At 41.2% G+C, this 22,412-nt stretch overlaps 3 protein-coding genes across 6 annotated transcripts in view; all 3 read left to right on the forward strand.

The window, feature by feature from the left end:
* The first annotated feature begins 440 nt into the window (after positions 1–440).
* LOC126992545 (actin-3, muscle-specific-like) lies at positions 441–18,740 on the forward strand. The gene is made up of 3 exons (XM_050851360.1): positions 441–595; positions 1,691–2,213; positions 17,995–18,740. Exons 2-3 carry the CDS (start codon positions 1,709–1,711, stop codon positions 18,618–18,620), a joined length of 1,131 nt encoding a protein of 376 aa, XP_050707317.1. The 5' UTR covers positions 441–595; positions 1,691–1,708; the 3' UTR covers positions 18,621–18,740.
* Positions 5,163–22,412, forward strand: part of LOC126992547 (actin, muscle-like) — a 56,295-nt gene continuing 39,045 nt past the window's right edge. For 2 of the 4 annotated variants that reach the window (XM_050851362.1, XM_050851361.1), the window contains exons 1-2: positions 6,253–6,457; positions 21,791–22,341. In XM_050851362.1, coding sequence (XP_050707319.1) covers positions 6,268–6,457; positions 21,791–22,341 — 741 coding nt within the window. In that variant the 5' untranslated portion in view covers positions 6,253–6,267. Of the gene's footprint in view, positions 5,256–6,249; positions 7,508–21,591 lie in introns of those variants that run through there. The other 2 variants (XM_050851364.1, XM_050851366.1) reach the window with 2 other exon arrangements.
* Positions 8,386–11,640, forward strand: LOC126992550 (actin, muscle-like). Its single transcript, XM_050851370.1, has 2 exons — positions 8,386–8,472; positions 10,394–11,640. Exon 2 carries the CDS (start codon positions 10,412–10,414, stop codon positions 11,540–11,542), a length of 1,131 nt encoding a protein of 376 aa, XP_050707327.1. The 5' UTR covers positions 8,386–8,472; positions 10,394–10,411; the 3' UTR covers positions 11,543–11,640.

Here is a 22,412-nt window from a genome sequence, read left to right on the forward strand (position 1 = left end):
GGGAAAAAGTTATCATAGTCCTACCTTTTAGATCCTGAGTTAGCATATTGTCCAAATAACGTATAGCACAGTCATTCGAACACTGTATGTGATTCTATTTGTAAATATGGCGAGTGAGAATCTCCTTTAGAGGGCGAGTCTCTGCCAAAATTAACCTTCCCGGTAGGGGTTTCCAAAAATACATTCATGTGCTGATGGGCGGCAACTTCCACTTTCGACATTTGCCCTAAATATATTGGGTTATACTTTACTAGGTAGCTTTTCAGAATTCTGCCTCAGCTGATTAAGACAGATGTTTACAAAACAAATATTGAATGTTAACCGATGAATAAACAAGAAAACTGGGAACTGCCATACGTTGTAAAAAGTTTTAGCATCATTCTCCACGCCTCACCTATGACCATAAGGAGTATCTCACCTTGAGGGCTGGCGATGACACACTTCTGACTAATCACCCAAACCCACTGTAAGGTAAAGGGTCCATGAAAGAAACAACTTCCTGCCTCGCATTTGTGGAAGCCAGTCTTGTATATAAAGAGAAAGGTCTCCCTCCGACTCCTAGTGTACTTGAGAGTCAGAACACGTCAAGCCGCTCGTGAGTAACTCCTGCTGGTGGTTTTTGTGGAGGTGCAAGTGGTGGTAGTGATAATGGTGGTGGTGCAGATGGGTGAAGAAAAAATAAGGGAAACACTTTCCGTAATAACTTATTTCGTTGAAAAGAAAAGTTGTGATGAGCTTGCATCAAATTGCCATGCACAAACATCAGAAATACAAGATGCTAAATACTGAGAAATGAACTTTGCACTCCCATTAAACTTCCTTTTTTTGAAATGTCGATTATAAATAAGACTACCAGGGAAAAGAGCATCAAACAGGACGGCTAAAACTTCAATGCATAATTTAAAGTACACACCCATTAAAATGCAGCTAAGTTTAATATTCAAATAATAATTATTCTGGTCTTGTTCTAGCCATACTGCGTTTTGAAGTTTTCGGTTTACCAAGGTAATTAAAAACAAAATACAATCAGAAGTATATATATATATATATATATATATATATATATATATATATATATATATATATATATATATATATATATATATATATATATATATATATTTTATGACAATGAAACAAGCAGATTATGCCCACCTGATTGGTTACGTATTGTGCACAGTGGTATCTACTGAAGGTTGTCAGCTAATATGTCTTCCTTCAAACATATAAAATAAAGGTCACAAATAATAACACACAATCTTTAAGATGTCTGCGTCATAATATACCAAAATATACAGTATAAGAAAAGTGGCATTCACTACACAAAAGGAACTGATTGCATTGCAGTATGGCGTGCTGCCTCACAAACCTGTCCAAAAAATTGCATAATGTATTCAACGCATATGCGTGGCAGTAACACTACATAAAATAAAAATAAAAAACTTATAATTCATGTTATTGAAAACAATGTATTATCAATCAAACAATCTATCAATGTGTGTGTGTGTGTGTGTGTGTGTGTGTGTGTGTGTGTGTGTGTGTGTGTGTTTATATTAACTACTTTAAACTTGCCTGAAACTATTAATTAAAGTTTAAAATACTATTTTTCCCCCGGAATAACAAGCACATGATTAAAAAGAATTTTAAAAAATCAAGACACATAACATAAACCTTTTCTCTATTCTGACAGAGCCATCACTAACTCAAAATGTGTGACGACGAAGTGAGTCCCCTCGTGGTCGACAATGGCTCCGGGATGGTCAAGGCCGGCTTCGCCGGCGACGACGCTCCCAGGGCCGTGTTCCCCTCCATCGTCGGCCGACCTCGTCACCAGGGCGTGATGGTGGGCATGGGTCAGAAGGACGCCTACGTCGGCGACGAGGCCCAGAGCAAGCGAGGTATCCTGACTCTCAAGTACCCCATCGAGCACGGCATCATCACCAACTGGGACGATATGGAGAAGATCTGGCACCACTCTTTCTACAACGAGCTCCGCGTTGCCCCTGAGGAGTCCCCCGTCCTCCTCACTGAGGCTCCCCTCAACCCCAAGGCCAACCGTGAGAAGATGACCCAGATCATGTTCGAAACCTTCAACACCCCCGCCATGTACGTGGCCATCCAGGCTGTGCTGTCCCTGTACGCCTCTGGCCGTACCACTGGTATCGTGCTCGATACTGGAGATGGTGTTACCCACACCGTCCCCATCTATGAAGGTTACTGCCTTCCCCACGCCATCCTGCGTCTCGATCTGGCTGGCCGTGACCTGACAGCCTACCTCACCAAGATCATGACTGAGCGTGGCTACTCCTTCACCACCACAGCTGAGCGAGAAATCGTTCGCGACATCAAGGAGAAGCTGTGCTATGTTGCTCTTGACTTCGAGAGTGAGATGAACGTGGCTGCTGCCTCCTCCTCCCTCGAGAAGTCCTACGAGCTGCCCGACGGTCAGGTCATCACCATCGGCAACGAGCGCTTCCGCTGCCCCGAGTCCCTCTTCCAGCCTTCCTTCCTGGGTATGGAATCCGTTGGCATCCACGAGACCGTCTACAACTCCATCATGAGGTGCGACATTGATATCAGGAAGGACCTGTTCGCCAACAACGTTCTGTCCGGCGGCACCACCATGTACCCTGGTATTGCTGACCGCATGCAGAAGGAAATCACTGCTCTTGCTCCTCCCACCATCAAGATCAAGATTATTGCTCCTCCTGAGCGCAAGTACTCTGTATGGATCGGTGGCTCCATCCTTGCCTCTCTGTCCACCTTCCAGACCATGTGGATCACCAAGGAGGAATACGACGAGTCCGGCCCCGGCATTGTCCACCGCAAGTGCTTCTAAGAAGTATATCTATCCCCTATCCTGCCGTCAAATAACCACGATCATTGTACTTTCTGACATTCAAATTATCAAGATTATATTTTTAAAACTATATGATGTCACATAATAAAAACATTTAGTATGACAAGTTTTGATTATCCCTATGCAAATTTGTTTATATCATTTTTGTAATAATTAGCAGACTGTAAAAAAATGAAAACGAAAAAAATCCGCATTTCAAACATGTTTGCATTTTTAAGAGGTGAGGGGGTCAACAAAAACAGACTGACTCTATTTAACGAATGCGTAACATTCTGTATATGAGATTTCTATTATATATGTAATAATTGCACTGCACAATTCAATGTGTTAATACATTTACATAATTTTTAATGATAAAAATATCACCTTTTTATGCCCACTTATTGGTGTGAGGGATGTTATAGTCAAATGGAATAAAATTCTGGGTAAAACTATAGCGGTCTGCTATCCATGAAATGGTTACAAGAGTTGCGGGGTTAGGCAGATAAGCGAAGGGCGTGGGAGATGCAAAAACAAACTAGTGGCAAAAGATACGGACCAAAGAACATTGTCAGAACCTTCTGACTACAAAGAGAAAAAAAACTATGGTCTTTCCGGTCTGTGTCCAGGCTATTATAAGTAAATTACTGCATTGATTTTCTTAAGATTCAACAAATATTCAACACATAATCAGTAAAACTGCTGAGAAAGATTAAGTGTAATGACAACATCAATAAGCCAGAGGAGGGGCGGTGGCTGAATGGTTAACGTGTGGGCCCAGCGCTACGAAGCGTCATGGACGACGTGGGTTCGAATCAGCCGCTACCATCTGGAATGTTTCAGTTACCGCCGAGTGGCCGAAGACTACCAACATGCTGTTCTGAAACCACCTATCAACCCGGACCCTAGAAATACTGTCAAAGTGAATCAAGAATTCAAGAATGAGCTCAGGGGGTCAGCATGAGCCAAGAGAAGATGGCGCCACTATAAACACATGCCTGTGCCACAACGGGCTGGGGCCGACCATAATGCCCTGCCAAGAGAGCCTACCGGCGCCACAGGCGAAAACGTAAAAAAAAAAAAAATAAATAAATAAAAAAAAGCGAGCTATTACAAAAAATAATCGTTCTAAAAAGCGTTATGTGGCTAAGTATGACGGGCTGAGCTTCCAGATTGTTATGCTTTCATCAATCGCAGATGCTGGCATAAATTACTTGCACAAATCTATCTTCTATATCAATTTACTGATCCTAAATTTATTAATTCACTTGTACGTTGAGAAACATGTCATATAAAAAATGGAAGACATATAAGACAATATAGAAAGGAAAATACATAAGGAAGAAAAACATAAGAAAGAAAAGAAGAAAGAAGAAGGAAGAAATTACATGAAAAAATGGGATGAAAGAAAACAAAGAAGGAACGAACGAACCGACGAGCCAACGAAAGGAAAAGGAAAAAATATGAAAACCAAGAAAAGAAAGAAAATGAGTGAAAGGATGAATAAATAAATAAAGAAAGAAATCTAAAGAAAAATACTGAGGAAAAGATATAGAAAAGTACTAACACGTACGAGACGAGGAGAAACGGATAAAGAAAGCTAGACACTAAGACAAGTAGGGTGAATATAAATCATTCATACAATGCGAACAAAAAGGTTAAGCTAAATATTTATGATCTTCACGAAAGAGACTTCAAAGTAAATTACATAACCAACTCATTTACGTCCCCACTCTAATGTTTATTTGCAGACACCGAGCCCTGCGACCAACCCTACTGAAAGTCATAACAAAGCCAGGGCCTTTAAATAACTCTGAGGTAAATACTTTAAGCGTGGATGCACATCAGCTTACATGGAGAAGATATCACAAAAGAACATGTTTAATTAGGACAACTTGAATGTTTCTTATGCACTTAAAAACTACAACTTTGTGTACAAATGCCTACAAGGCACATGGTGACATTAACTTCCGGGAAGATATGAATCCAAAATTAGATAGATGACGCGACCAGGGAAGAAGCAAGACAACGAGAGTTTGCTGTTATGAGTAAGGCACCAGATAAGGGCGTAGGGGTTGCCAAATATACCAATAAAGAAAATTACATATAACACAGTTCAAACGTAATTATAATTTACAAAAAAAATAACCTGTTCTTTTTGCTACCAAAAAAAGTGAATTTTATGTGAAAATTGTAAATAATACGTAATACTTACAAAAACAGTCAATGTAAGTGTAATGTCTGAAGGCAAGAGTTTCCGCATGCCGATGGGAGGAGACACTGCTTTACCAACCACCCAAAACAACTGTACGTAAAAAATGATGCTCCGGAAGGCGGGAGTGGGCGGACCATATAAAAGCAAAGCGTTCTGCAGTCCCCTTCAGTGTACTTCAGGCTCAGGATACGTCAGCACCCTGTGAGTGACTCTGCATAGTGTGTATAATACACCCTTAAAGAGAAAATTGATTTGCTCAGTCGAAAATTTTAATCACCATAACTTGTGAATTCCGAAATTTGAGAATTGCAAGGAATTTTTATTCCTTGATAGAAAGGATTCCCTGTAGGTCACACAGAAATACAAAACAATAGCACAAATGTCTGTCTGTATATATATATATATATATATATATATATATATATATATATATATATATATATATATATATATATATATATATATATATATATATATATATATATATATATATAAAATGCTTCTCATTATAGTGACATATATGATGTGTGTGTGTGTGTGTGTGTGTGTGTGTGTGTGTGTGTGTGTGTGTGTGTGTGTGTGTGTGTTCGCGCGAGACACACACACACAGAGAGAGAGAAACAGTGTGTTTGGACTTAATAAATGTGAGAAAAAACGAAATAAAAAGAATGACAGCAAAAGAAATGGATAAAATGGAGGAAAATGTCCTCGAGTAAATTTAAAACTAACCTATGTGAGATCATAAACTTAAAAGACGCCCATAGAGATCATTTCCATGCCAACCTGCACGCAGGGAAAAAGGCACTCTAATTATACACACACGCTCAAGGGGTGGCACGCAGGTAGGGTGTCCCAAAATAACCCATGATGTGGTGAGTCCCATAAATTTTAAGACGTACTGTGAGAATCTTGAAGATAACATTTTTCAAAGAAAGTACCAGCGAGGTAACAATTACTGACCAATAATATCGATATTACAAAAGAGAGGAAACAAAGTACAACCTAAGTACTTCATATTTATTAGCTTTATATTTACTAATATATCCAAATTATAAACAATTCTAATTTTTAATGCTATGATGCAACGACTATAAAAAATATATACATAAATGATATTTTGATTGAATGGCACACCTAAAATTTCTATAATACAGAAAATTTAAAACGGCACAAATAAATGATGACTCATTTACAGATCTAAAACCACTCCACCATGTGTGACGACGACGTAAGTCCCCTAGTGGTCGACAATGGCTCCGGGATGGTCAAGGCTGGCTTCGCTGGCGACGACGCTCCCAGGGCCGTGTTCCCCTCCATCGTCGGCCGACCTCGTCACCAGGGTGTGATGGTCGGCATGGGTCAGAAGGACGCCTACGTCGGCGACGAGGCCCAGAGCAAGCGAGGTATCCTGACTCTCAAGTACCCCATCGAGCACGGCATCATAACCAACTGGGACGACATGGAGAAGATATGGCACCACTCTTTCTACAACGAGCTCCGCGTTGCCCCTGAGGAGTCTCCAGTCCTCCTCACTGAGGCTCCCCTCAACCCCAAGGCCAACCGTGAGAAGATGACCCAGATCATGTTCGAAACCTTCAACACCCCTGCCATGTACGTGGCCATCCAGGCTGTGCTGTCCCTGTACGCCTCTGGTCGTACCACTGGCATCGTACTCGATACTGGAGATGGTGTTACCCACACCGTCCCCATCTATGAAGGTTACTGCCTTCCCCACGCCATCCTGCGTCTCGACCTGGCTGGCCGTGACCTGACCGCCTACCTCACCAAGATCATGACTGAGCGTGGCTACTCCTTCACCACAACGGCTGAACGAGAAATCGTTCGTGACATCAAGGAGAAGCTTTGCTATGTCGCTCTTGACTTCGAGAGTGAGATGAGCGTGGCTGCTGCCTCCTCCTCCCTCGAGAAGTCCTACGAGCTGCCAGACGGTCAGGTCATCACCATCGGCAACGAGCGCTTCCGCTGCCCTGAGTCCCTATTCCAGCCTTCCTTCCTGGGTATGGAATCTGTTGGTATTCACGAGACCGTCTTTAACTCCATCATGAGGTGCGACATTGATATCAGGAAGGACCTGTTCGCCAACAACGTTCTGTCTGGCGGTACCACCATGTACCCTGGTATTGCTGACCGCATGCAGAAGGAAATCACTGCCCTGGCTCCATCTACCATTAAAATTAAAATCATTGCTCCTCCTGAACGTAAGTATTCCGTGTGGATCGGCGGCTCCATCTTGGCTTCTCTGTCCACCTTCCAATCCATGTGGATAACAAAGGAAGAATATGACGAGTCTGGCCCAGGCATTGTCCACCGCAAGTGCTTCTAAACGTGCAAATGTATAACGTCATATGAAAACTTCTATACCCAAAACTGTCTGTTAAAATGATGGCAACAGATCCTTCTTCGATATTACAAAATAAACCATATTTATTTATTTTCGTTGTTTATTATTGCCTCTTACACATTAAGTAGTATATTTTGCTCAACATTTTGCATCCAAATCGGATATGTATGAAAAATTACAACTATTTAAATAAGGTTCTTTCAACATTACGATATTAGGCTTGCCATGTGATGATGCATCAGTTTTTAGCATTTTATGACGTAGCAAAATATCGATATTTATTTTGCAAAGCTAGTATTTTTTTTAATATTTCCAAAATAGTAACTACATTTTGAGACAACAATAAAATAAGTAATTATGAGTGTTATGTGCAGAAAAAATTTATATATATATATATAGAGAGAGAGAGAGAGAGAGAGAGAGAGAGAGAGAGAGAGAGAGAGAGAGAGAGAGAGAGAGAGAGAGAGAGAGAGAGAGAGAGAGAGAGAGAGAGAGAGAGAGAGAGAGAGAGAGAGAGAGAGAGAGAGAGAGAGAGAGAGAGAGAGAGAGAGAGAGAGAGAGAGAGAGATCCTTTTCTTCCGTTGCTGATGCAGATGCTGCTTTTCTTCTTCCCAGACAGGCAAGCAGACACGCGGGCATACAAACGTGCAAACAGAAAAAAATACTTTGGCAAATTTCAACTTTAATTTTGCTAATAAAAAATAAGAATTAGTAGTAGAATTCTAATTAATAATTTATGACCCAATTAAACTGTCATAAAGAACTGAGTACGTTACCTCTGTTCTCTGGCTGGCGTGCAAGTGGCTAGATTACTCATGAGGGAACCCTTCATCCAAGTATAAGTCAGGTGCTGTTCTCAGAGCATGCCAAAAAGTAGAAAATAACCCCTCAACAGGTGCATGAAGGATCTAAAAAGGAAAAAAATATATAATATCACTTTACGTAAGACGAGCCACTTTTACCTGCTAGAAAACCCGGTGTATGGGCAGGGTATAAAAGGCAGATACTAGTGCCCTTCCCTTAGTGTACTTTAGACTCAGGATACGACTAGACCGTGTAAGTGTGTGTCTGGCATTATCAATATGGCCTTAATACAAAGTTGGATACTTGAAGGAGCATTTGTCATAGAGAAGAATTTTCGGTGTTTGAAAAAAGCCTGCTTACTACAAGTATTACCTAAATGAAAGTCATCCTACTATAACAATGTAATGCTACGGCTCAAAGCAGATTTTTAGCCCAGTTTTATAAAAGTTATGTACAAGGACAGTCTACGTAAGTGTGTAGGCTTGCATTGTAACTGAACAATAGTAATATATTCAATATCATACGCCTGAAAGAAATAAAAGAAAGAAATATCGCTTCTGTTAACAAATGTGTGAAAGTAGGAGTGCATTTGAGAGAATTATAAATAGAGAGTAAATAAAAGGTTATGCTCACGTTAAATGCAGCTATGGAACAGCATATTAATATGGAAACCAAATAATCAAATCCAATAGAAAACACTTTGCCATTATACAACGCGAACCTCGCAGGGATCCCATTTCCTCTTGTTATATAAAAGCAGCCCATAGCGATGGTAGACTTTATTGAAGGGACTCGTGGTCTGCACCATCCCGTTTGTTGGGCGGGCGCATTTTATCTCAAAGTGGCTGCCATGATTAGACTTGCTTGGTCCATGTTAGCCTCCAGTGTTCCTCTTGACCGGTCGCTTATGTTACGGTTGACTGATGATATGAACAGCATGTGGATAACCTCTTGCCGCCAGTGGTGGTTGAAAATAGCCAGCTTCTTATAGCAAGACTCGAGTTTTAAGTATGAAATCGTCTGAATCTAGTTAGACTTCTTTTGCTTTACCCCTACTCATTCCTTTCAAAGTTTTTTTTATTTTTTTATCCACAGTTACAATGGGAATCCGAAGTTTAGTGAATCTCTTTCATCAGTGTTATCCTGCCTGCTCGGATCATTCTATAATAAGATAAAGATTTTTCTGCAACGCTGTCTACTTCTTTCAAATTATTCGTGACACTATCATTTGAAAATATAGGAGCAAAAAAATTCATCTGTCTTTGCCTAGCCCTCTTTTGCTTGTTTTCATGTTTGTTTTAGAGTTTCTTCGAAATTGTCCATGTTAAATTTATGGATATCAGTAACTTTCCTATCGTTGAGCTCTGTTACTTTTGCCAAATCTATCACATCCCTTCTAGATTTAACGTTTTATATCTCTGCGCATCTTTATGATATCTTTGTTTCCTATGTTTGTTTACTGCCGCTGTTCAGTGGTGCCTTTATTCTTACTTCTGCTGCTTCCATTTCAATCTTGGTTCTGGTCAATCAGGAATTAGGGTCGACAGTAACTGACCGATAAACTGATCATAAATATATAATGCAGCGTTCAACAGCACATCGACATCATCACATGCTTTTTTTATGAATCAGTTACCTGCGTATAAAAGATATATAACTTTGTATGATTCTCTCATTTATCATGATAAAGTCAGAAATCGTCTCCGTGGTGCATTCATTACCGTGCCTAGCAACGAATCCGAAAGGCCGGATTCGGATACCGGCCCGGCGGACAGTCGGCGTGCAGTTCACCCGGCTGTTCATCCTTCCCTTCAGGCTGCTCAATAAATGGGCACCTGGGGAAACCTGGGAAAAAGTAAAATGTGGTAACCCGCATGTCACAAAGGTCGTGTACCTAGTAGTAATGGATTCCAGGCCATCATAGGCTCAAGGGATAATACGACGGAGATCAGCACCGAGTCAACGTGAAACTATAGCGTATGCTCCCAACATTACCTTTCACCTTTAAAAGTCAGAAACCAATTTAATACTGTTCTCTAATTACCATCGCCAAACCCTTTTGACTGGATAACACTTGTGTTTTTCTTAGTAGATTATTAAAATTTTGTGTAATTCGTTTTAAAGCAGTTATTTTCCAATTTCACATTAAAACAATATGATCATACTTTTTCAGCTTTGATACCATTCCATCATGTGTGACGACGACGTGAGTCCCCTCGTGGTCGACAATGGCTCCGGGATGGTTAAGGCCGGCTTCGCCGGCGACGACGCTCCCCGAGCTGTTTTCCCCTCCATCGTCGGCCGACCCCGCCATCAGGGTGTAATGGTGGGCATGGGTCAGAAGGACGCCTACGTCGGCGACGAGGCCCAGAGCAAGCGAGGTATCCTGACTCTCAAGTACCCCATCGAGCACGGCATCATCACCAACTGGGACGACATGGAGAAGATCTGGCACCACTCTTTCTACAACGAGCTTCGAGTCGCCCCTGAAGAGTCTCCCGTCCTCCTCACTGAGGCTCCCCTCAACCCCAAGGCCAACCGCGAGAAGATGACGCAGATTATGTTCGAAACCTTCAACACCCCCGCCATGTACGTGGCCATCCAGGCTGTGCTGTCCCTGTACGCCTCTGGCCGTACCACTGGCATCGTGCTCGATACTGGAGATGGTGTTACCCACACCGTCCCCATCTATGAAGGTTACTGCCTTCCCCACGCCATCCTGCGTCTCGACCTGGCTGGCCGTGACCTGACCGCCTACCTCACCAAGATCATGACTGAGCGTGGCTACTCCTTCACCACCACGGCTGAACGAGAAATCGTTCGTGACATCAAGGAGAAGCTTTGCTATGTCGCTCTTGACTTCGAGAGTGAGATGAGCGTGGCTGCTGCGTCCTCCTCCCTCGAGAAGTCCTACGAGCTGCCAGACGGTCAGGTCATCACCATCGGCAACGAGCGATTCCGCTGCCCAGAATGCCTCTTCCAACCTTCCTTCCTGGGTATGGAATCCGTTGGTATCCATGAGACCGTTTACAACTCCATCATGAGGTGCGACATTGATATTAGGAAGGATCTGTTCGCCAATACTGTAATGTCTGGCGGCACTACCATGTACCCTGGTATTGCTGACCGCATGCAGAAGGAAATTACAGCCCTTGCACCTCCTAGTATCAAGATCAAGATCATTGCTCCTCCTGAGCGCAAATACTCCGTCTGGATCGGTGGTTCTATCCTGGCCTCTCTGTCCACCTTCCAGACCATGTGGATCACCAAGGAGGAATACGACGAGTCCGGCCCCGGAATTGTCCACCGCAAGTGCTTTTAAAAGTAAATTTCGATGTAAATTAACCTTACTGTATGTGCATTCGCTGTGCGGTATGCACCTACAGATCCTGACGTAATTATGCAACCTTCTCCATCAATTACGATGCTTATTTTTATCCTATTATATAAATGTTCGAGGGAAGTCTACGACTGATACTCCATTGACAGACGATTACAATAAAATCAGGTGAGTTGAGGAGAATTACATGATCTGAATTCATAGTATTATAAAATTTGATGAAGATTACTTATTGATTTCAACAAAATTTATACCGTACTTAGAACAAAAATTACCGACCTTTGTAGCTGTCACTCTTCAGGGGATAGCTCATTGCAGTTCACATCAAAATGTCGCATCCCTTTCCTCTCTTTTTTTTATTATCATGGCTTTCACTGCGGTGTCTATGATTATATGATTATAAGTCTCGTCACTAAACTTTTGTCGTTTTACGCAAATAATATGAAGTGGTAGATACAGACGAAAATTATTTTATCGATTCTATTAGAGCATACGATAAAATTATTCGCAAAAGGTTTCTCGGTAAATCATTAAAAAAAATATGTAATAGATGATAAACTTTTGAGATAGATCAAAGAATAGTTCTTTTTTTTATAGCAGGGGATGCAGATCAAGGGGAAAAAAAAAAAAAAAACACTAGAAGGTGCTCCAGCAAAGAAAAAAGAATGAAGGGCCAGAGGAGAAAGGAAAATTTCGGATGAAGAGGTGTCTTGATACTCTCCCCTTGAAAGAGATACAGACGGAGGAAGGCCATTCCAGAGTTTACCAGCGGAAGAGATTAAAGCATGAAGATGCTGTTTGAAGCAATTTTGGTTCCATTATTATCTTGGCATTAACTAAACTTGTATAGCCAGTGACTAAAAGATTAAAAATTAATGAAAAAAAGAACAAAACATATGACGATTACGTAGATTACGATGCCGACCTACAGGAAAACTTAACATCTTATATGAGTGGGCCAATATATGGCTCAAGATTAAATACAAATACGTCGTTTTAATAATAGCTAGATATCCACAGGGACCTCACCATGAATGTGATGTTATACCCTGTATTTGTTTGGGCATATGTTTCTGTGTGGTGTGCATGTGTGTGTGTGTGTGTGTGTGTGTGTGTGTGTGTGTGTGTGTGATTGGTTGGTTGGTTGGTTGGTTGGTTGGTTGGTCGGTGGGTTGGTTGGTGTGTGTGTGTGTGTGTGTGTGTGTGTGTGTGTGTGTGTGTGTGTGTGTGTGTGTGTGTGATTTTATCGTTATCTGATCACGCGGTGGCTTCATTATCTCCAGCCAATACCCTTTCCAAACGACCTTGGAGTCCAGGGAAGGGATCTTTGTCTACGGCTGGAAACTTTAATCACAAACATACACACCCGGAAAGCGGAACACAACCTCCGATTAACATCCGGTACCCAGTCACTACTGGGTGGACACGGGACACGAAATAAAGGAGACTGCTCATCCATATCCACTCCGTCAAGTTGAACCCGACTTCTCTCGGCTGAGAAATGAGCATGCTAACCACTAGACTACAGACCTCCGTGTGTGTGTGTGTGTGTGTGTGTGTGTGTGTGTGTGTGTGTGTGTGTGTGTGTGTGTGTGTGTGTGTGTGTGTCTTGTAGACTCCTATCTACAGTAGGTCACTCACGTGACCTAGATATTCCCCCCACTTTCTCAAAGACTATCCAAGCCACAAAAGCCATGAAAGATAATAAAAGCCCTGGCCCTGATGGCTTACCATCTGAACTATTCAAAGAAGGGGGCTATCTACTCCATCAGTATCTCCACAACCTCATCCTCTTTATATGGAACCTGGAAGAAGTCCCACATGACTGGCTTGTCTCAGACATTATCACTATCTATAAACGTAAAGGGGATCGCTCCCTCTGCGACAACAGCTGAGGTATTACCCTGCTCAGTGTAGCAAGTAGAATCCTGAGCAGAATAATGCTCTCCAGACTCTCCAAACACATCGCAGAGAACATACTACCAGAGAAGCAGTGTGGTTTCCGGAAAGAACGTAGCACTTCTGAGTTGATCTTCGTGACCCTACAGCTGCAAGAGAAATGCCATGAATAGAACCGTGACCTTTATATTGCCTTCATCGATCTAACAAAGGCCTCTGACACAGTAAACAGAGACCTACAATGGACTGCTCTTTCCAAACTTGGAGTACCCCCAAATTCCTCAACATCCTAAAAACTTACACAATGACATGCAAGCTTGTGTAACGATGGGGGGCAGTAAATCTCAACTCTTCAATGTAGAAACTGGAGTAAAACAAGGCTGTGTACTGGCTCCAGTGCTATTTAATATCTACCTCACTGCAGTCATACTTCTGAGCCACCGAGTAAGTAATACACAAGACGGAGTGAGAGTGCAGTTCCGACTGGATGGCAACCTATTCAACCTTAAACGCCTGCAATCTGTAACAAAGACAACAATGGAACACCTCATGGAACTACAATACGCAGATGATTGTTCTCTGGTGGCCCACACGCCAGATATATATATATATATATATATATATATATATATATATATATATATATATATATATATATATATATATATATATATATATATATATATATATATATATATATAAAACATGTTTGGTGTTCAACAGCCCCGCTATGTACGAGGCCATCCAGGCTGTGCTGTCCCTTTTTTTTTTTTTTTACAACAAAGGAGACAGCTCAAGGGCACAAAAAAAGGAAACAATAATAAAAAAAGCCTGCTACTGCTGCTCCCAAAAAAGAATCAAAAGAGGTGGCTGAAAGAAAGGTCAATTTCGGGAGGAGAGTGTCCTGATACCCTCCTCTTGAAAGAGTTCAAGTCGTAGGCAGGAGGAAATACAGATGAAAGAAGATTGTTCCAGAGTTTACCAGCCTCTGGCCGTACCACTGGTACCGTGGTCGATACTGGTGATGGTGTTACCCACACCGTCCCCATCTATGAAGGTTACTGCTTTTCCCACGCCATCCTGCGTCTCAACCTGGCTGGCCGTGGCCTGACCGCATGCCTCACCAAGATCATGAATGAGGATGGCTGCTCCTTCACCACGGCTAAGCGAATATCGTTCGTGACATCAAGAAGCTTTGCTATGTCGCTCTTGACTTCGAGAGGGAGATGAACGTGGCTGCTGCCTCCTCCTCCCTCGAGAAGTCCTGCGAGCTGCCCGACGGCCAGGTCATCACCATCGGCAGCGAGAGCTTCAGCTGCCCCGAGTCCCTCTTCCAGCCTTCCTTCCTGGGTATGGAATCCGTTGACATCCATGAGACTGTCTACAATTCCATCATGAGGTTCGACATTGATATCAGGAAGGACTTGTTCGCCAACAACGTTCTGTCTGGCGCCACCAACATGTACTCTGGGATTACTGACCTAATTCAAAAGGATATTACTGTTTTTGCGCCTCCGTCCATCAAGCTAATTGCACCCCCTGTACTCTTATACTCCGTTTGGGTCAACGGCTCCATTCTTGCCTCTCGGTCCACCATCCAGATCGTGTGGACAGCAAAGGAGGCAAAAGACGCCTCTAGTCCAAGAACAGTCCAACCCTATTGTTTTTAAACATCTTGAAATTTTGAAATCACTTATCGAAACAACTCATTCTACATTTTTAGAAAATATTACCGATAGTGAAAATTTCGTAAAATAAATCATTAAAATACTACTGAACTTGTCTCTGTTGATACTGGTTGAGCATTTTTGTAAGAATAAAATGAGGGTTTGGCTATAATTAGGACCCGGAATATGAAATGTTTAATATCTATATTTAGGAAAACGAATTACTGAACCGTTTAAAAAAAAAAACATAGTAAAACATACGATGTGTTTCTTCAGATGCTGTGGGATACTAAGAGGAAAAACAAACATTACATCTCATAGGGCATTTTTAGCTTCTCGGCTGCTCGGCCACCATATACAGACCTGGCCTGGCGGGCACACGCCCTCCCACGCTTGGCAACCAGCCGGCTCAGGTTCACTTATAAGGATTATCCCAAATACGGAGGCACTTCTTGTTAAAGGGGCAACAACCTTTGATAGATAATTACGACTGATAAAAATAAAAACTATCTGATAGTGTGGCGGGTTGGGTGGGGTGGGGGTTTAGAGGAGGGGGGTGATGTGTGTGAGGGGGTGTGGCTGTGCATTTGTGTATGGTTGGATATATAGATAGACGGATAGTGTGTGTGAGGGGGGTTGTGTGTGAGTGGGTATATAAATGTGTGAATGTGTTTGTGTGTGTGTGTGTGTGTGTGTGTGTGTGTGTGTGTGTGTGTGTGTGTGTGTGTGTGTGATTATAATGTCTATGATAAATGAAACTCTGCATGGTGCGTAAGAAGGGGTGCCGCGTTACGCTGACGTACGCTTCCCTCGTCGTGGTTTTGGCATCTCTGAGAGCCTTGTACATCAACACGGAGCAGCCTTGGTATAACCACGAAAACATTTGACATCCCTATACAAAGACTCAAGAGCGCGACAAACATGCCAAAACTTAGAAAGCACCCACTGAACACCTGCCTAAACCAACTATATACCTATATTAAGATGTAAGGAAGGTAAATCAACTTCCTCACTCTAGAAAGCGGAGTAGGAAGAAGATATATAGGAGGTTATTGACGCTCCAGTCTTCAGTGTACTTCAGACTCAGGATACGTCAGACCGTGTACGTGATTGATTATTTCCCATTTTCCATATTGTGATATAGCACGTGTTTATTAAGATACAGAAACGAGAAAGAAGAAAGAAAAATCTTACAAATTTGACGTGTTCTTGTGTTCTTCCATGAGCTATACTTCAACTTTCGATGTAAAATTTCAACAACCATATGAAACACTGAAAAGTAAAATTCAGGGTCATCACAAATTAAGACATAACTTTCCTTTAAACGACTCTTTTCAGTTAAAATATTACGAATTATAATGATAAAAACTTGAAGGTTTATAAAATTATTGATGTATATATTAAGCATATTACAAGTATCTACAGTGAAAAATATACGCATTAATTGCCATTTACCTCCCCAATATACTGGAAAATTATATAAATTATCGACAATTTATTCTTTAAAATTGAATTTATTTAAATATACCACGAAAAAGTGTTTACTATTTTTTAATTATTTATTAATAATATTAGGATCTCTTTTAAATAATGAACGTGATTGTTCTAACTCCATATTAAACGTTGAAACTTTTTTTCTATGCGCAATATAAAGTTCAATTAGAAAAAAAAACATTGGATTTGAACTTTCCATATACGGAAAGTTGTATTTGAAAAATACCAATACTGAAAAAATTATCTTCCTAAGCTTTATAATATATATATATATATATATATATATATATATATATATATATATATATATATATATATATATATATATATATATATATATATATATATGTGTGTGTGTGTGTGTGTGTGTGTGTGTGTGTGTGTGTGTGTGTGTGTGTGAATCACCAAAGTTTCATCACCAGCTGCATTTGCTCTGGCACGACAGAACCCTCCTGGAGAGAACTAGGAGCTCCTCAGCTGGTATATGTGTATTGCTGTGGCCTCAGATACCCAACTGCCCTTTTCTCGTCGTTCAGAGGGGAAAAAATCGCACTATATAAGGGAAAAAAAATTTCGACCTAAGCAAGGAATGCTTCTGTGCGTGCCATGTGACAAGCTGCCTTTGTGTGTGTGTGTGTGTGTGTGTGTGTGTGTGTGTGTGTGTGTGTGTGTGTGTGTGTGTGTGTGTGTGTCTGTGTGTGTCTGTCTGTCTGTCTGTCTGTGTGTGTGTGTGTGTGTGTGTGTGTGTGTGTGTGTGTGTGTGTGTGTGTGTTCTTCATAAATATTAGTTCACTCACAGTGAACTTAGTAAACCTTGGCACAAATACGCAAATATTAATGCCACATATTTTCAGATCTGAAACCACTCCACCATGTGTGACGAAGAAGTGAGTCCCCTCGTGGTCGACAATGGCCTGGATGGTCAGGCCGGCTTCGCCGGCGACGACGCTCCCAGGGCCGTGTTCCCCTCCATCGTCGGCCGACCTCGTCACCAGGGTGTGATGGTCGGAATGGGTCAGAAGGACGCCTACGTCGGTGACGAGGCCCAGAGCAAGCGAGGTATCCTGACTCTCAAGTACCCCATCGAGCACGGCATCATCACCAACTGGGACGACATGGAGAAGATCTGGCACCACTCTTTCTACAACGAGCTCCGCGTTGCCCCTGAGGAATCCCCCGTCCTCCTCACTGAGGCTCCCCTCAACCCCAAGGCCAACCGTGAGAAGATGACCCAGATCATGTTCGAAACCTTCAACACCCCCGCCATGTACGTGGCCATCCAGGCTGTGCTGTCCCTGTACGCCTCTGGCCGTACCACTGGCATCGTGCTCGATACTGGAGATGGTGTTACCCACACTGTTCCCATCTATGAAGGTTACTGCCTTCCCCACGCCATCCTGCGTCTCGATCTGGCTGGCCGTGACCTGACCGCCTACCTCACCAAGATCATGACTGAGCGTGGCTACTCCTTCACCACCACGGCTGAGCGAGAAATCGTTCGCGACATCAAGGAGAAGCTTTGCTATGTCGCTCTTGACTTCGAGAGTGAGATGAACGTGGCTGCTGCCTCCTCCTCCCTCGAGAAGTCCTACGAGCTGCCCGACGGTCAGGTCATCACCATCGGCAACGAGCGCTTCCGCTGCCCCGAGTCCCTCTTCCAGCCTTCCTTCCTGGGTATGGAATCCGTTGGCATCCACGAGACCGTCTACAACTCCATCATGAGGTGCGACATTGATATCAGGAAGGACCTGTTCGCCAACAACGTTCTGTCTGGCGGCACCACCATGTACCCTGGTATTGCTGACCGCATGCAGAAGGAAATCACTGCTCTTGCTCCTCCCACCATCAAGATCAAGATCATTGCTCCTCCTGAGCGCAAGTACTCCGTATGGATCGGTGGCTCCATCCTTGCCTCTCTGTCCACCTTCCAGACCATGTGGATCACCAAGGAGGAATACGACGAGTCCGGCCCCGGCATTGTCCACCGCAAATGCTTCTAAACTATACAATACATTAATCATATATGGAGATTATATCATTATGGTTATCTATTTTGAGATCATATATATTTGTAAGGATATAAACATCACCCAATCCTCTACAATAAATTTTACAATATATGCCTCGATTTTACTGACCTTACATAAGAATCCTACTGCATGATTGATATAACAATCGAATTAAATGACTCTAAGATTGCTATTGGATTAGACAATAAATGGCTGGGTTTTTAAGTAAAGATCAACCGTAATATATGGTTGCATACTACTCTCTTCCATTACCTCTCTACCTGTATATCAACTAAGCTATCTTACAAGGTATTTATTAAAATCGACATAAAGAGATGTTTTGAAAAGAGATACCTGACAATGATAATAAATATTGAGAGGTGATCTGCATTCATGTGGTTGTTGCATCCAGCAAAGCTTAGTCCAACTAACCAGCATAAACTCACGGGATGACGTTGCACATAAATTGCAGATTATTCCTGCGCCACGCCTTCGAGAAATAAAGATTACCATGAGTTTCTTGAATCACAGACGTACACATCCCAGCTACGGTAAACAAGGTAGAGTTCATTTTTACATTTAACCTGAAATAGTAATAAGGATATTTGCTATCAGCTGACTACGTAATGTTGCATCGCCTTTCCTTATAAAAACCATAAGATTGAGAGTTTCAATACATATGGAAAAATAAACACAGTCCTATTTTTCAATCATTTTTCATATATAAACTTAATCACTTCACGCTGAAACAAAAATCTGGTCAGACCTTATGCAATAAACGTTACCTTCGTAAGTTTATCTTTATGAAAACATTTATAAAATCATCTCTCTAAATATTTATTTCTTTGTTTGATTGTTTATTTGTGTTTAGGGAGGGTATAAGAGCATATATGTGAGCAAGATGTGGATATGCATAGAAAGATAGATAGAGGTAGATATAGACAGATATAGATGAATTTATAAAGAAAGATCAATAGATAGACAGAGATAAAAAGATATATATATATATATATATATATATATATATATATATATATATATATATATATATATATATATATATATATATATATATGTATATATATATATATATATATATATATATATATATATATATATATATATATATATATATATATATATATATATATATATATATATATATATATATATATATATATATATATATATATATATATATATATATATAGACATATACACACACACACACACACACACACACACACACACACACACACACACACACACACACACACACATATATATATATATATATATATATATATATATATATATATATATATATATATATATATATATATATATATATATATATATATATATATATATATATATATATATATATATATATATATATATATATATATATATATATATATATATATATATATATATATATATATATATATATATATATATATATATAATATTGAAATAGTATCACGAACATATTCATACCTTTTCAAAAAACCACAAAGCAAGACGGGTGAAACCATTAAGTATTATGACTTGTCTATACAGGGATTCCAAAAGGGCGCCACACGTCAAAATTTGGAGCACATCCTTGAACACCTGCCTAAACCAACTATATAACCTAATTTTAGATATAAGGAAGGTAATTTAGCTTCCACAGTTTAGTAAGGGAGTTGAAGAAGGTATATAATGAAGACACTGTTTCATCTTCAGTGTACTTCAGACTCAGGATACGTCAGGACCGTGTACGTCTCTCTCTCTCTCTCTCCCACACACACACACACACACACACACACACACACACACAAAATCATCTAAAATATACCAACTTCTCTTTCTCACTATAACATATAACAATATTTCTGTGAATCTAGAGAACCTTCTGCATTCCTTTCTATTATCGACTCCATCAACAAGTCGATTCCTTTACTTTTTCTTTTATTCAATCGATCATTCATCTATCAAACACATCCATCAATCAATTACTGCTCATTCCTTGAACTTTTTCTTGTGGTATTTACGAATTTCTTCAGAAACAATCGGTCGATTATAGTTGTTTCAGTGAGAGATGAAAATTAACTCTGCGTCTCTAAGTCACGTAATCCAGTGCCGGAAGAAATGTGTGCATTTTCTTCATTAGACCAGTGGCCATTCAGTGCTTATGTGAAGCTCAAGGGTTTACTAATATTTAGTGAATCTATATCCGCACTTATATTCGACATGTGTGAAACCCACTATTTTGTTGGAGAATGAAATTTTCTCAGAAAATCAAATACACAGTGACTATAGATACCTTTGGAAAAGTTACAATTAATGGAGATGGTTGCATAAAAAAATACACGAACAATAACTGTCAAATACATTGTTCAACACTTCAAACTAAAACGTAAAATAGAATTCTAATTTGAAATGAGGCGTTCTGAAAACGAGCTAACTATATGATTGAACATTTTTATCAATATTCATTTAAACAAAATTTTGCAATCTTTTGGCTTACAAATCGACAAAACTATTTAAAGTTATATAGCGAACATTCAATATCCTTTGCAGTTTCAACATTAAGAAAATTCAGAGACTACTATTCATTAGAGACATGTTCAGACAAACAGTTAACGAATTCCCAGTAGGTATTGCACATTACAGGACATTAAAAAAACATCACTGACAGAAATTCCGTAAATACTGAACAACGTGGATCATTTCATTCCATTAAATTTGAAGCAAATATCTAAGCTTAGAAAGAACACTAAATTAGCAACGTCTGACCACCGCAATAGCTCCTCATTGTAAATACTTCCATTAGATCACATTAAGAAAAAATATAAGTAATATGCCATGTAATATGTGAAAACGGCAGATATCTAATTACTGCTAAAAAGTCGCTACATTAATGTAGAAGTATGCTATTTCCACAAATTACTTTGATTTTCTCGTTTTTCTTCAGATCTGAAACCACTCCACCATGTGTGACGAAGAAGTGAGTCCCCTCGTGGTCGACAATGGCCTGGATGGTCAAGGCTTCGCCGGCGACGACGCTCCCAGGGCCGTGTTCCCCTCCATCGTCGGCCGACCTCGTCACCAGGGTGTGATGGTCGGAATGGGTCAGAAGGACGCCTACGTCGGCGACGAGGCCCAGAGCAAGCGAGGTATCCTGACTCTCAAGTACCCCATCGAGCATGGCATCATCACCAACTGGGACGACATGGAGAAGATCTGGCACCACTCTTTCTACAACGAGCTCCGCGTTGCTCCTGAGGAGTCCCCCGTCCTCCTCACTGAGGCTCCCCTCAACCCCAAGGCCAACCGCGAGAAGATGACCCAGATCATGTTCGAAACCTTCAACACCCCCGCCATGTACGTGGCCATCCAGGCTGTGCTGTCCCTGTACGCCTCTGGCCGTACCACTGGTATCGTGCTCGATACTGGAGATGGTGTTACCCACACCGTCCCCATCTATGAAGGTTACTGCCTTCCCCACGCCATCCTGCGTCTCGATCTGGCTGGCCGTGACCTGACCGCCTACCTCACCAAGATCATGACTGAGCGTGGCTACTCCTTCACCACCACAGCTGAGCGAGAAATCGTTCGCGACATCAAGGAGAAGCTTTGCTATGTCGCTCTTGACTTCGAGAGTGAGATGAACGTGGCTGCTGCCTCTTCCTCCCTCGAGAAGTCCTACGAGCTGCCCGACGGTCAGGTCATTACCATCGGCAACGAGCGCTTCCGCTGCCCCGAGTCCCTCTTCCAGCCTTCCTTCCTGGGTATGGA

Source organism: Eriocheir sinensis, unplaced genomic scaffold (assembly GCF_024679095.1).
Source record: "Eriocheir sinensis breed Jianghai 21 unplaced genomic scaffold, ASM2467909v1 Scaffold488, whole genome shotgun sequence".
Lineage (NCBI taxonomy): Eukaryota > Metazoa > Arthropoda > Malacostraca > Decapoda > Varunidae > Eriocheir > Eriocheir sinensis.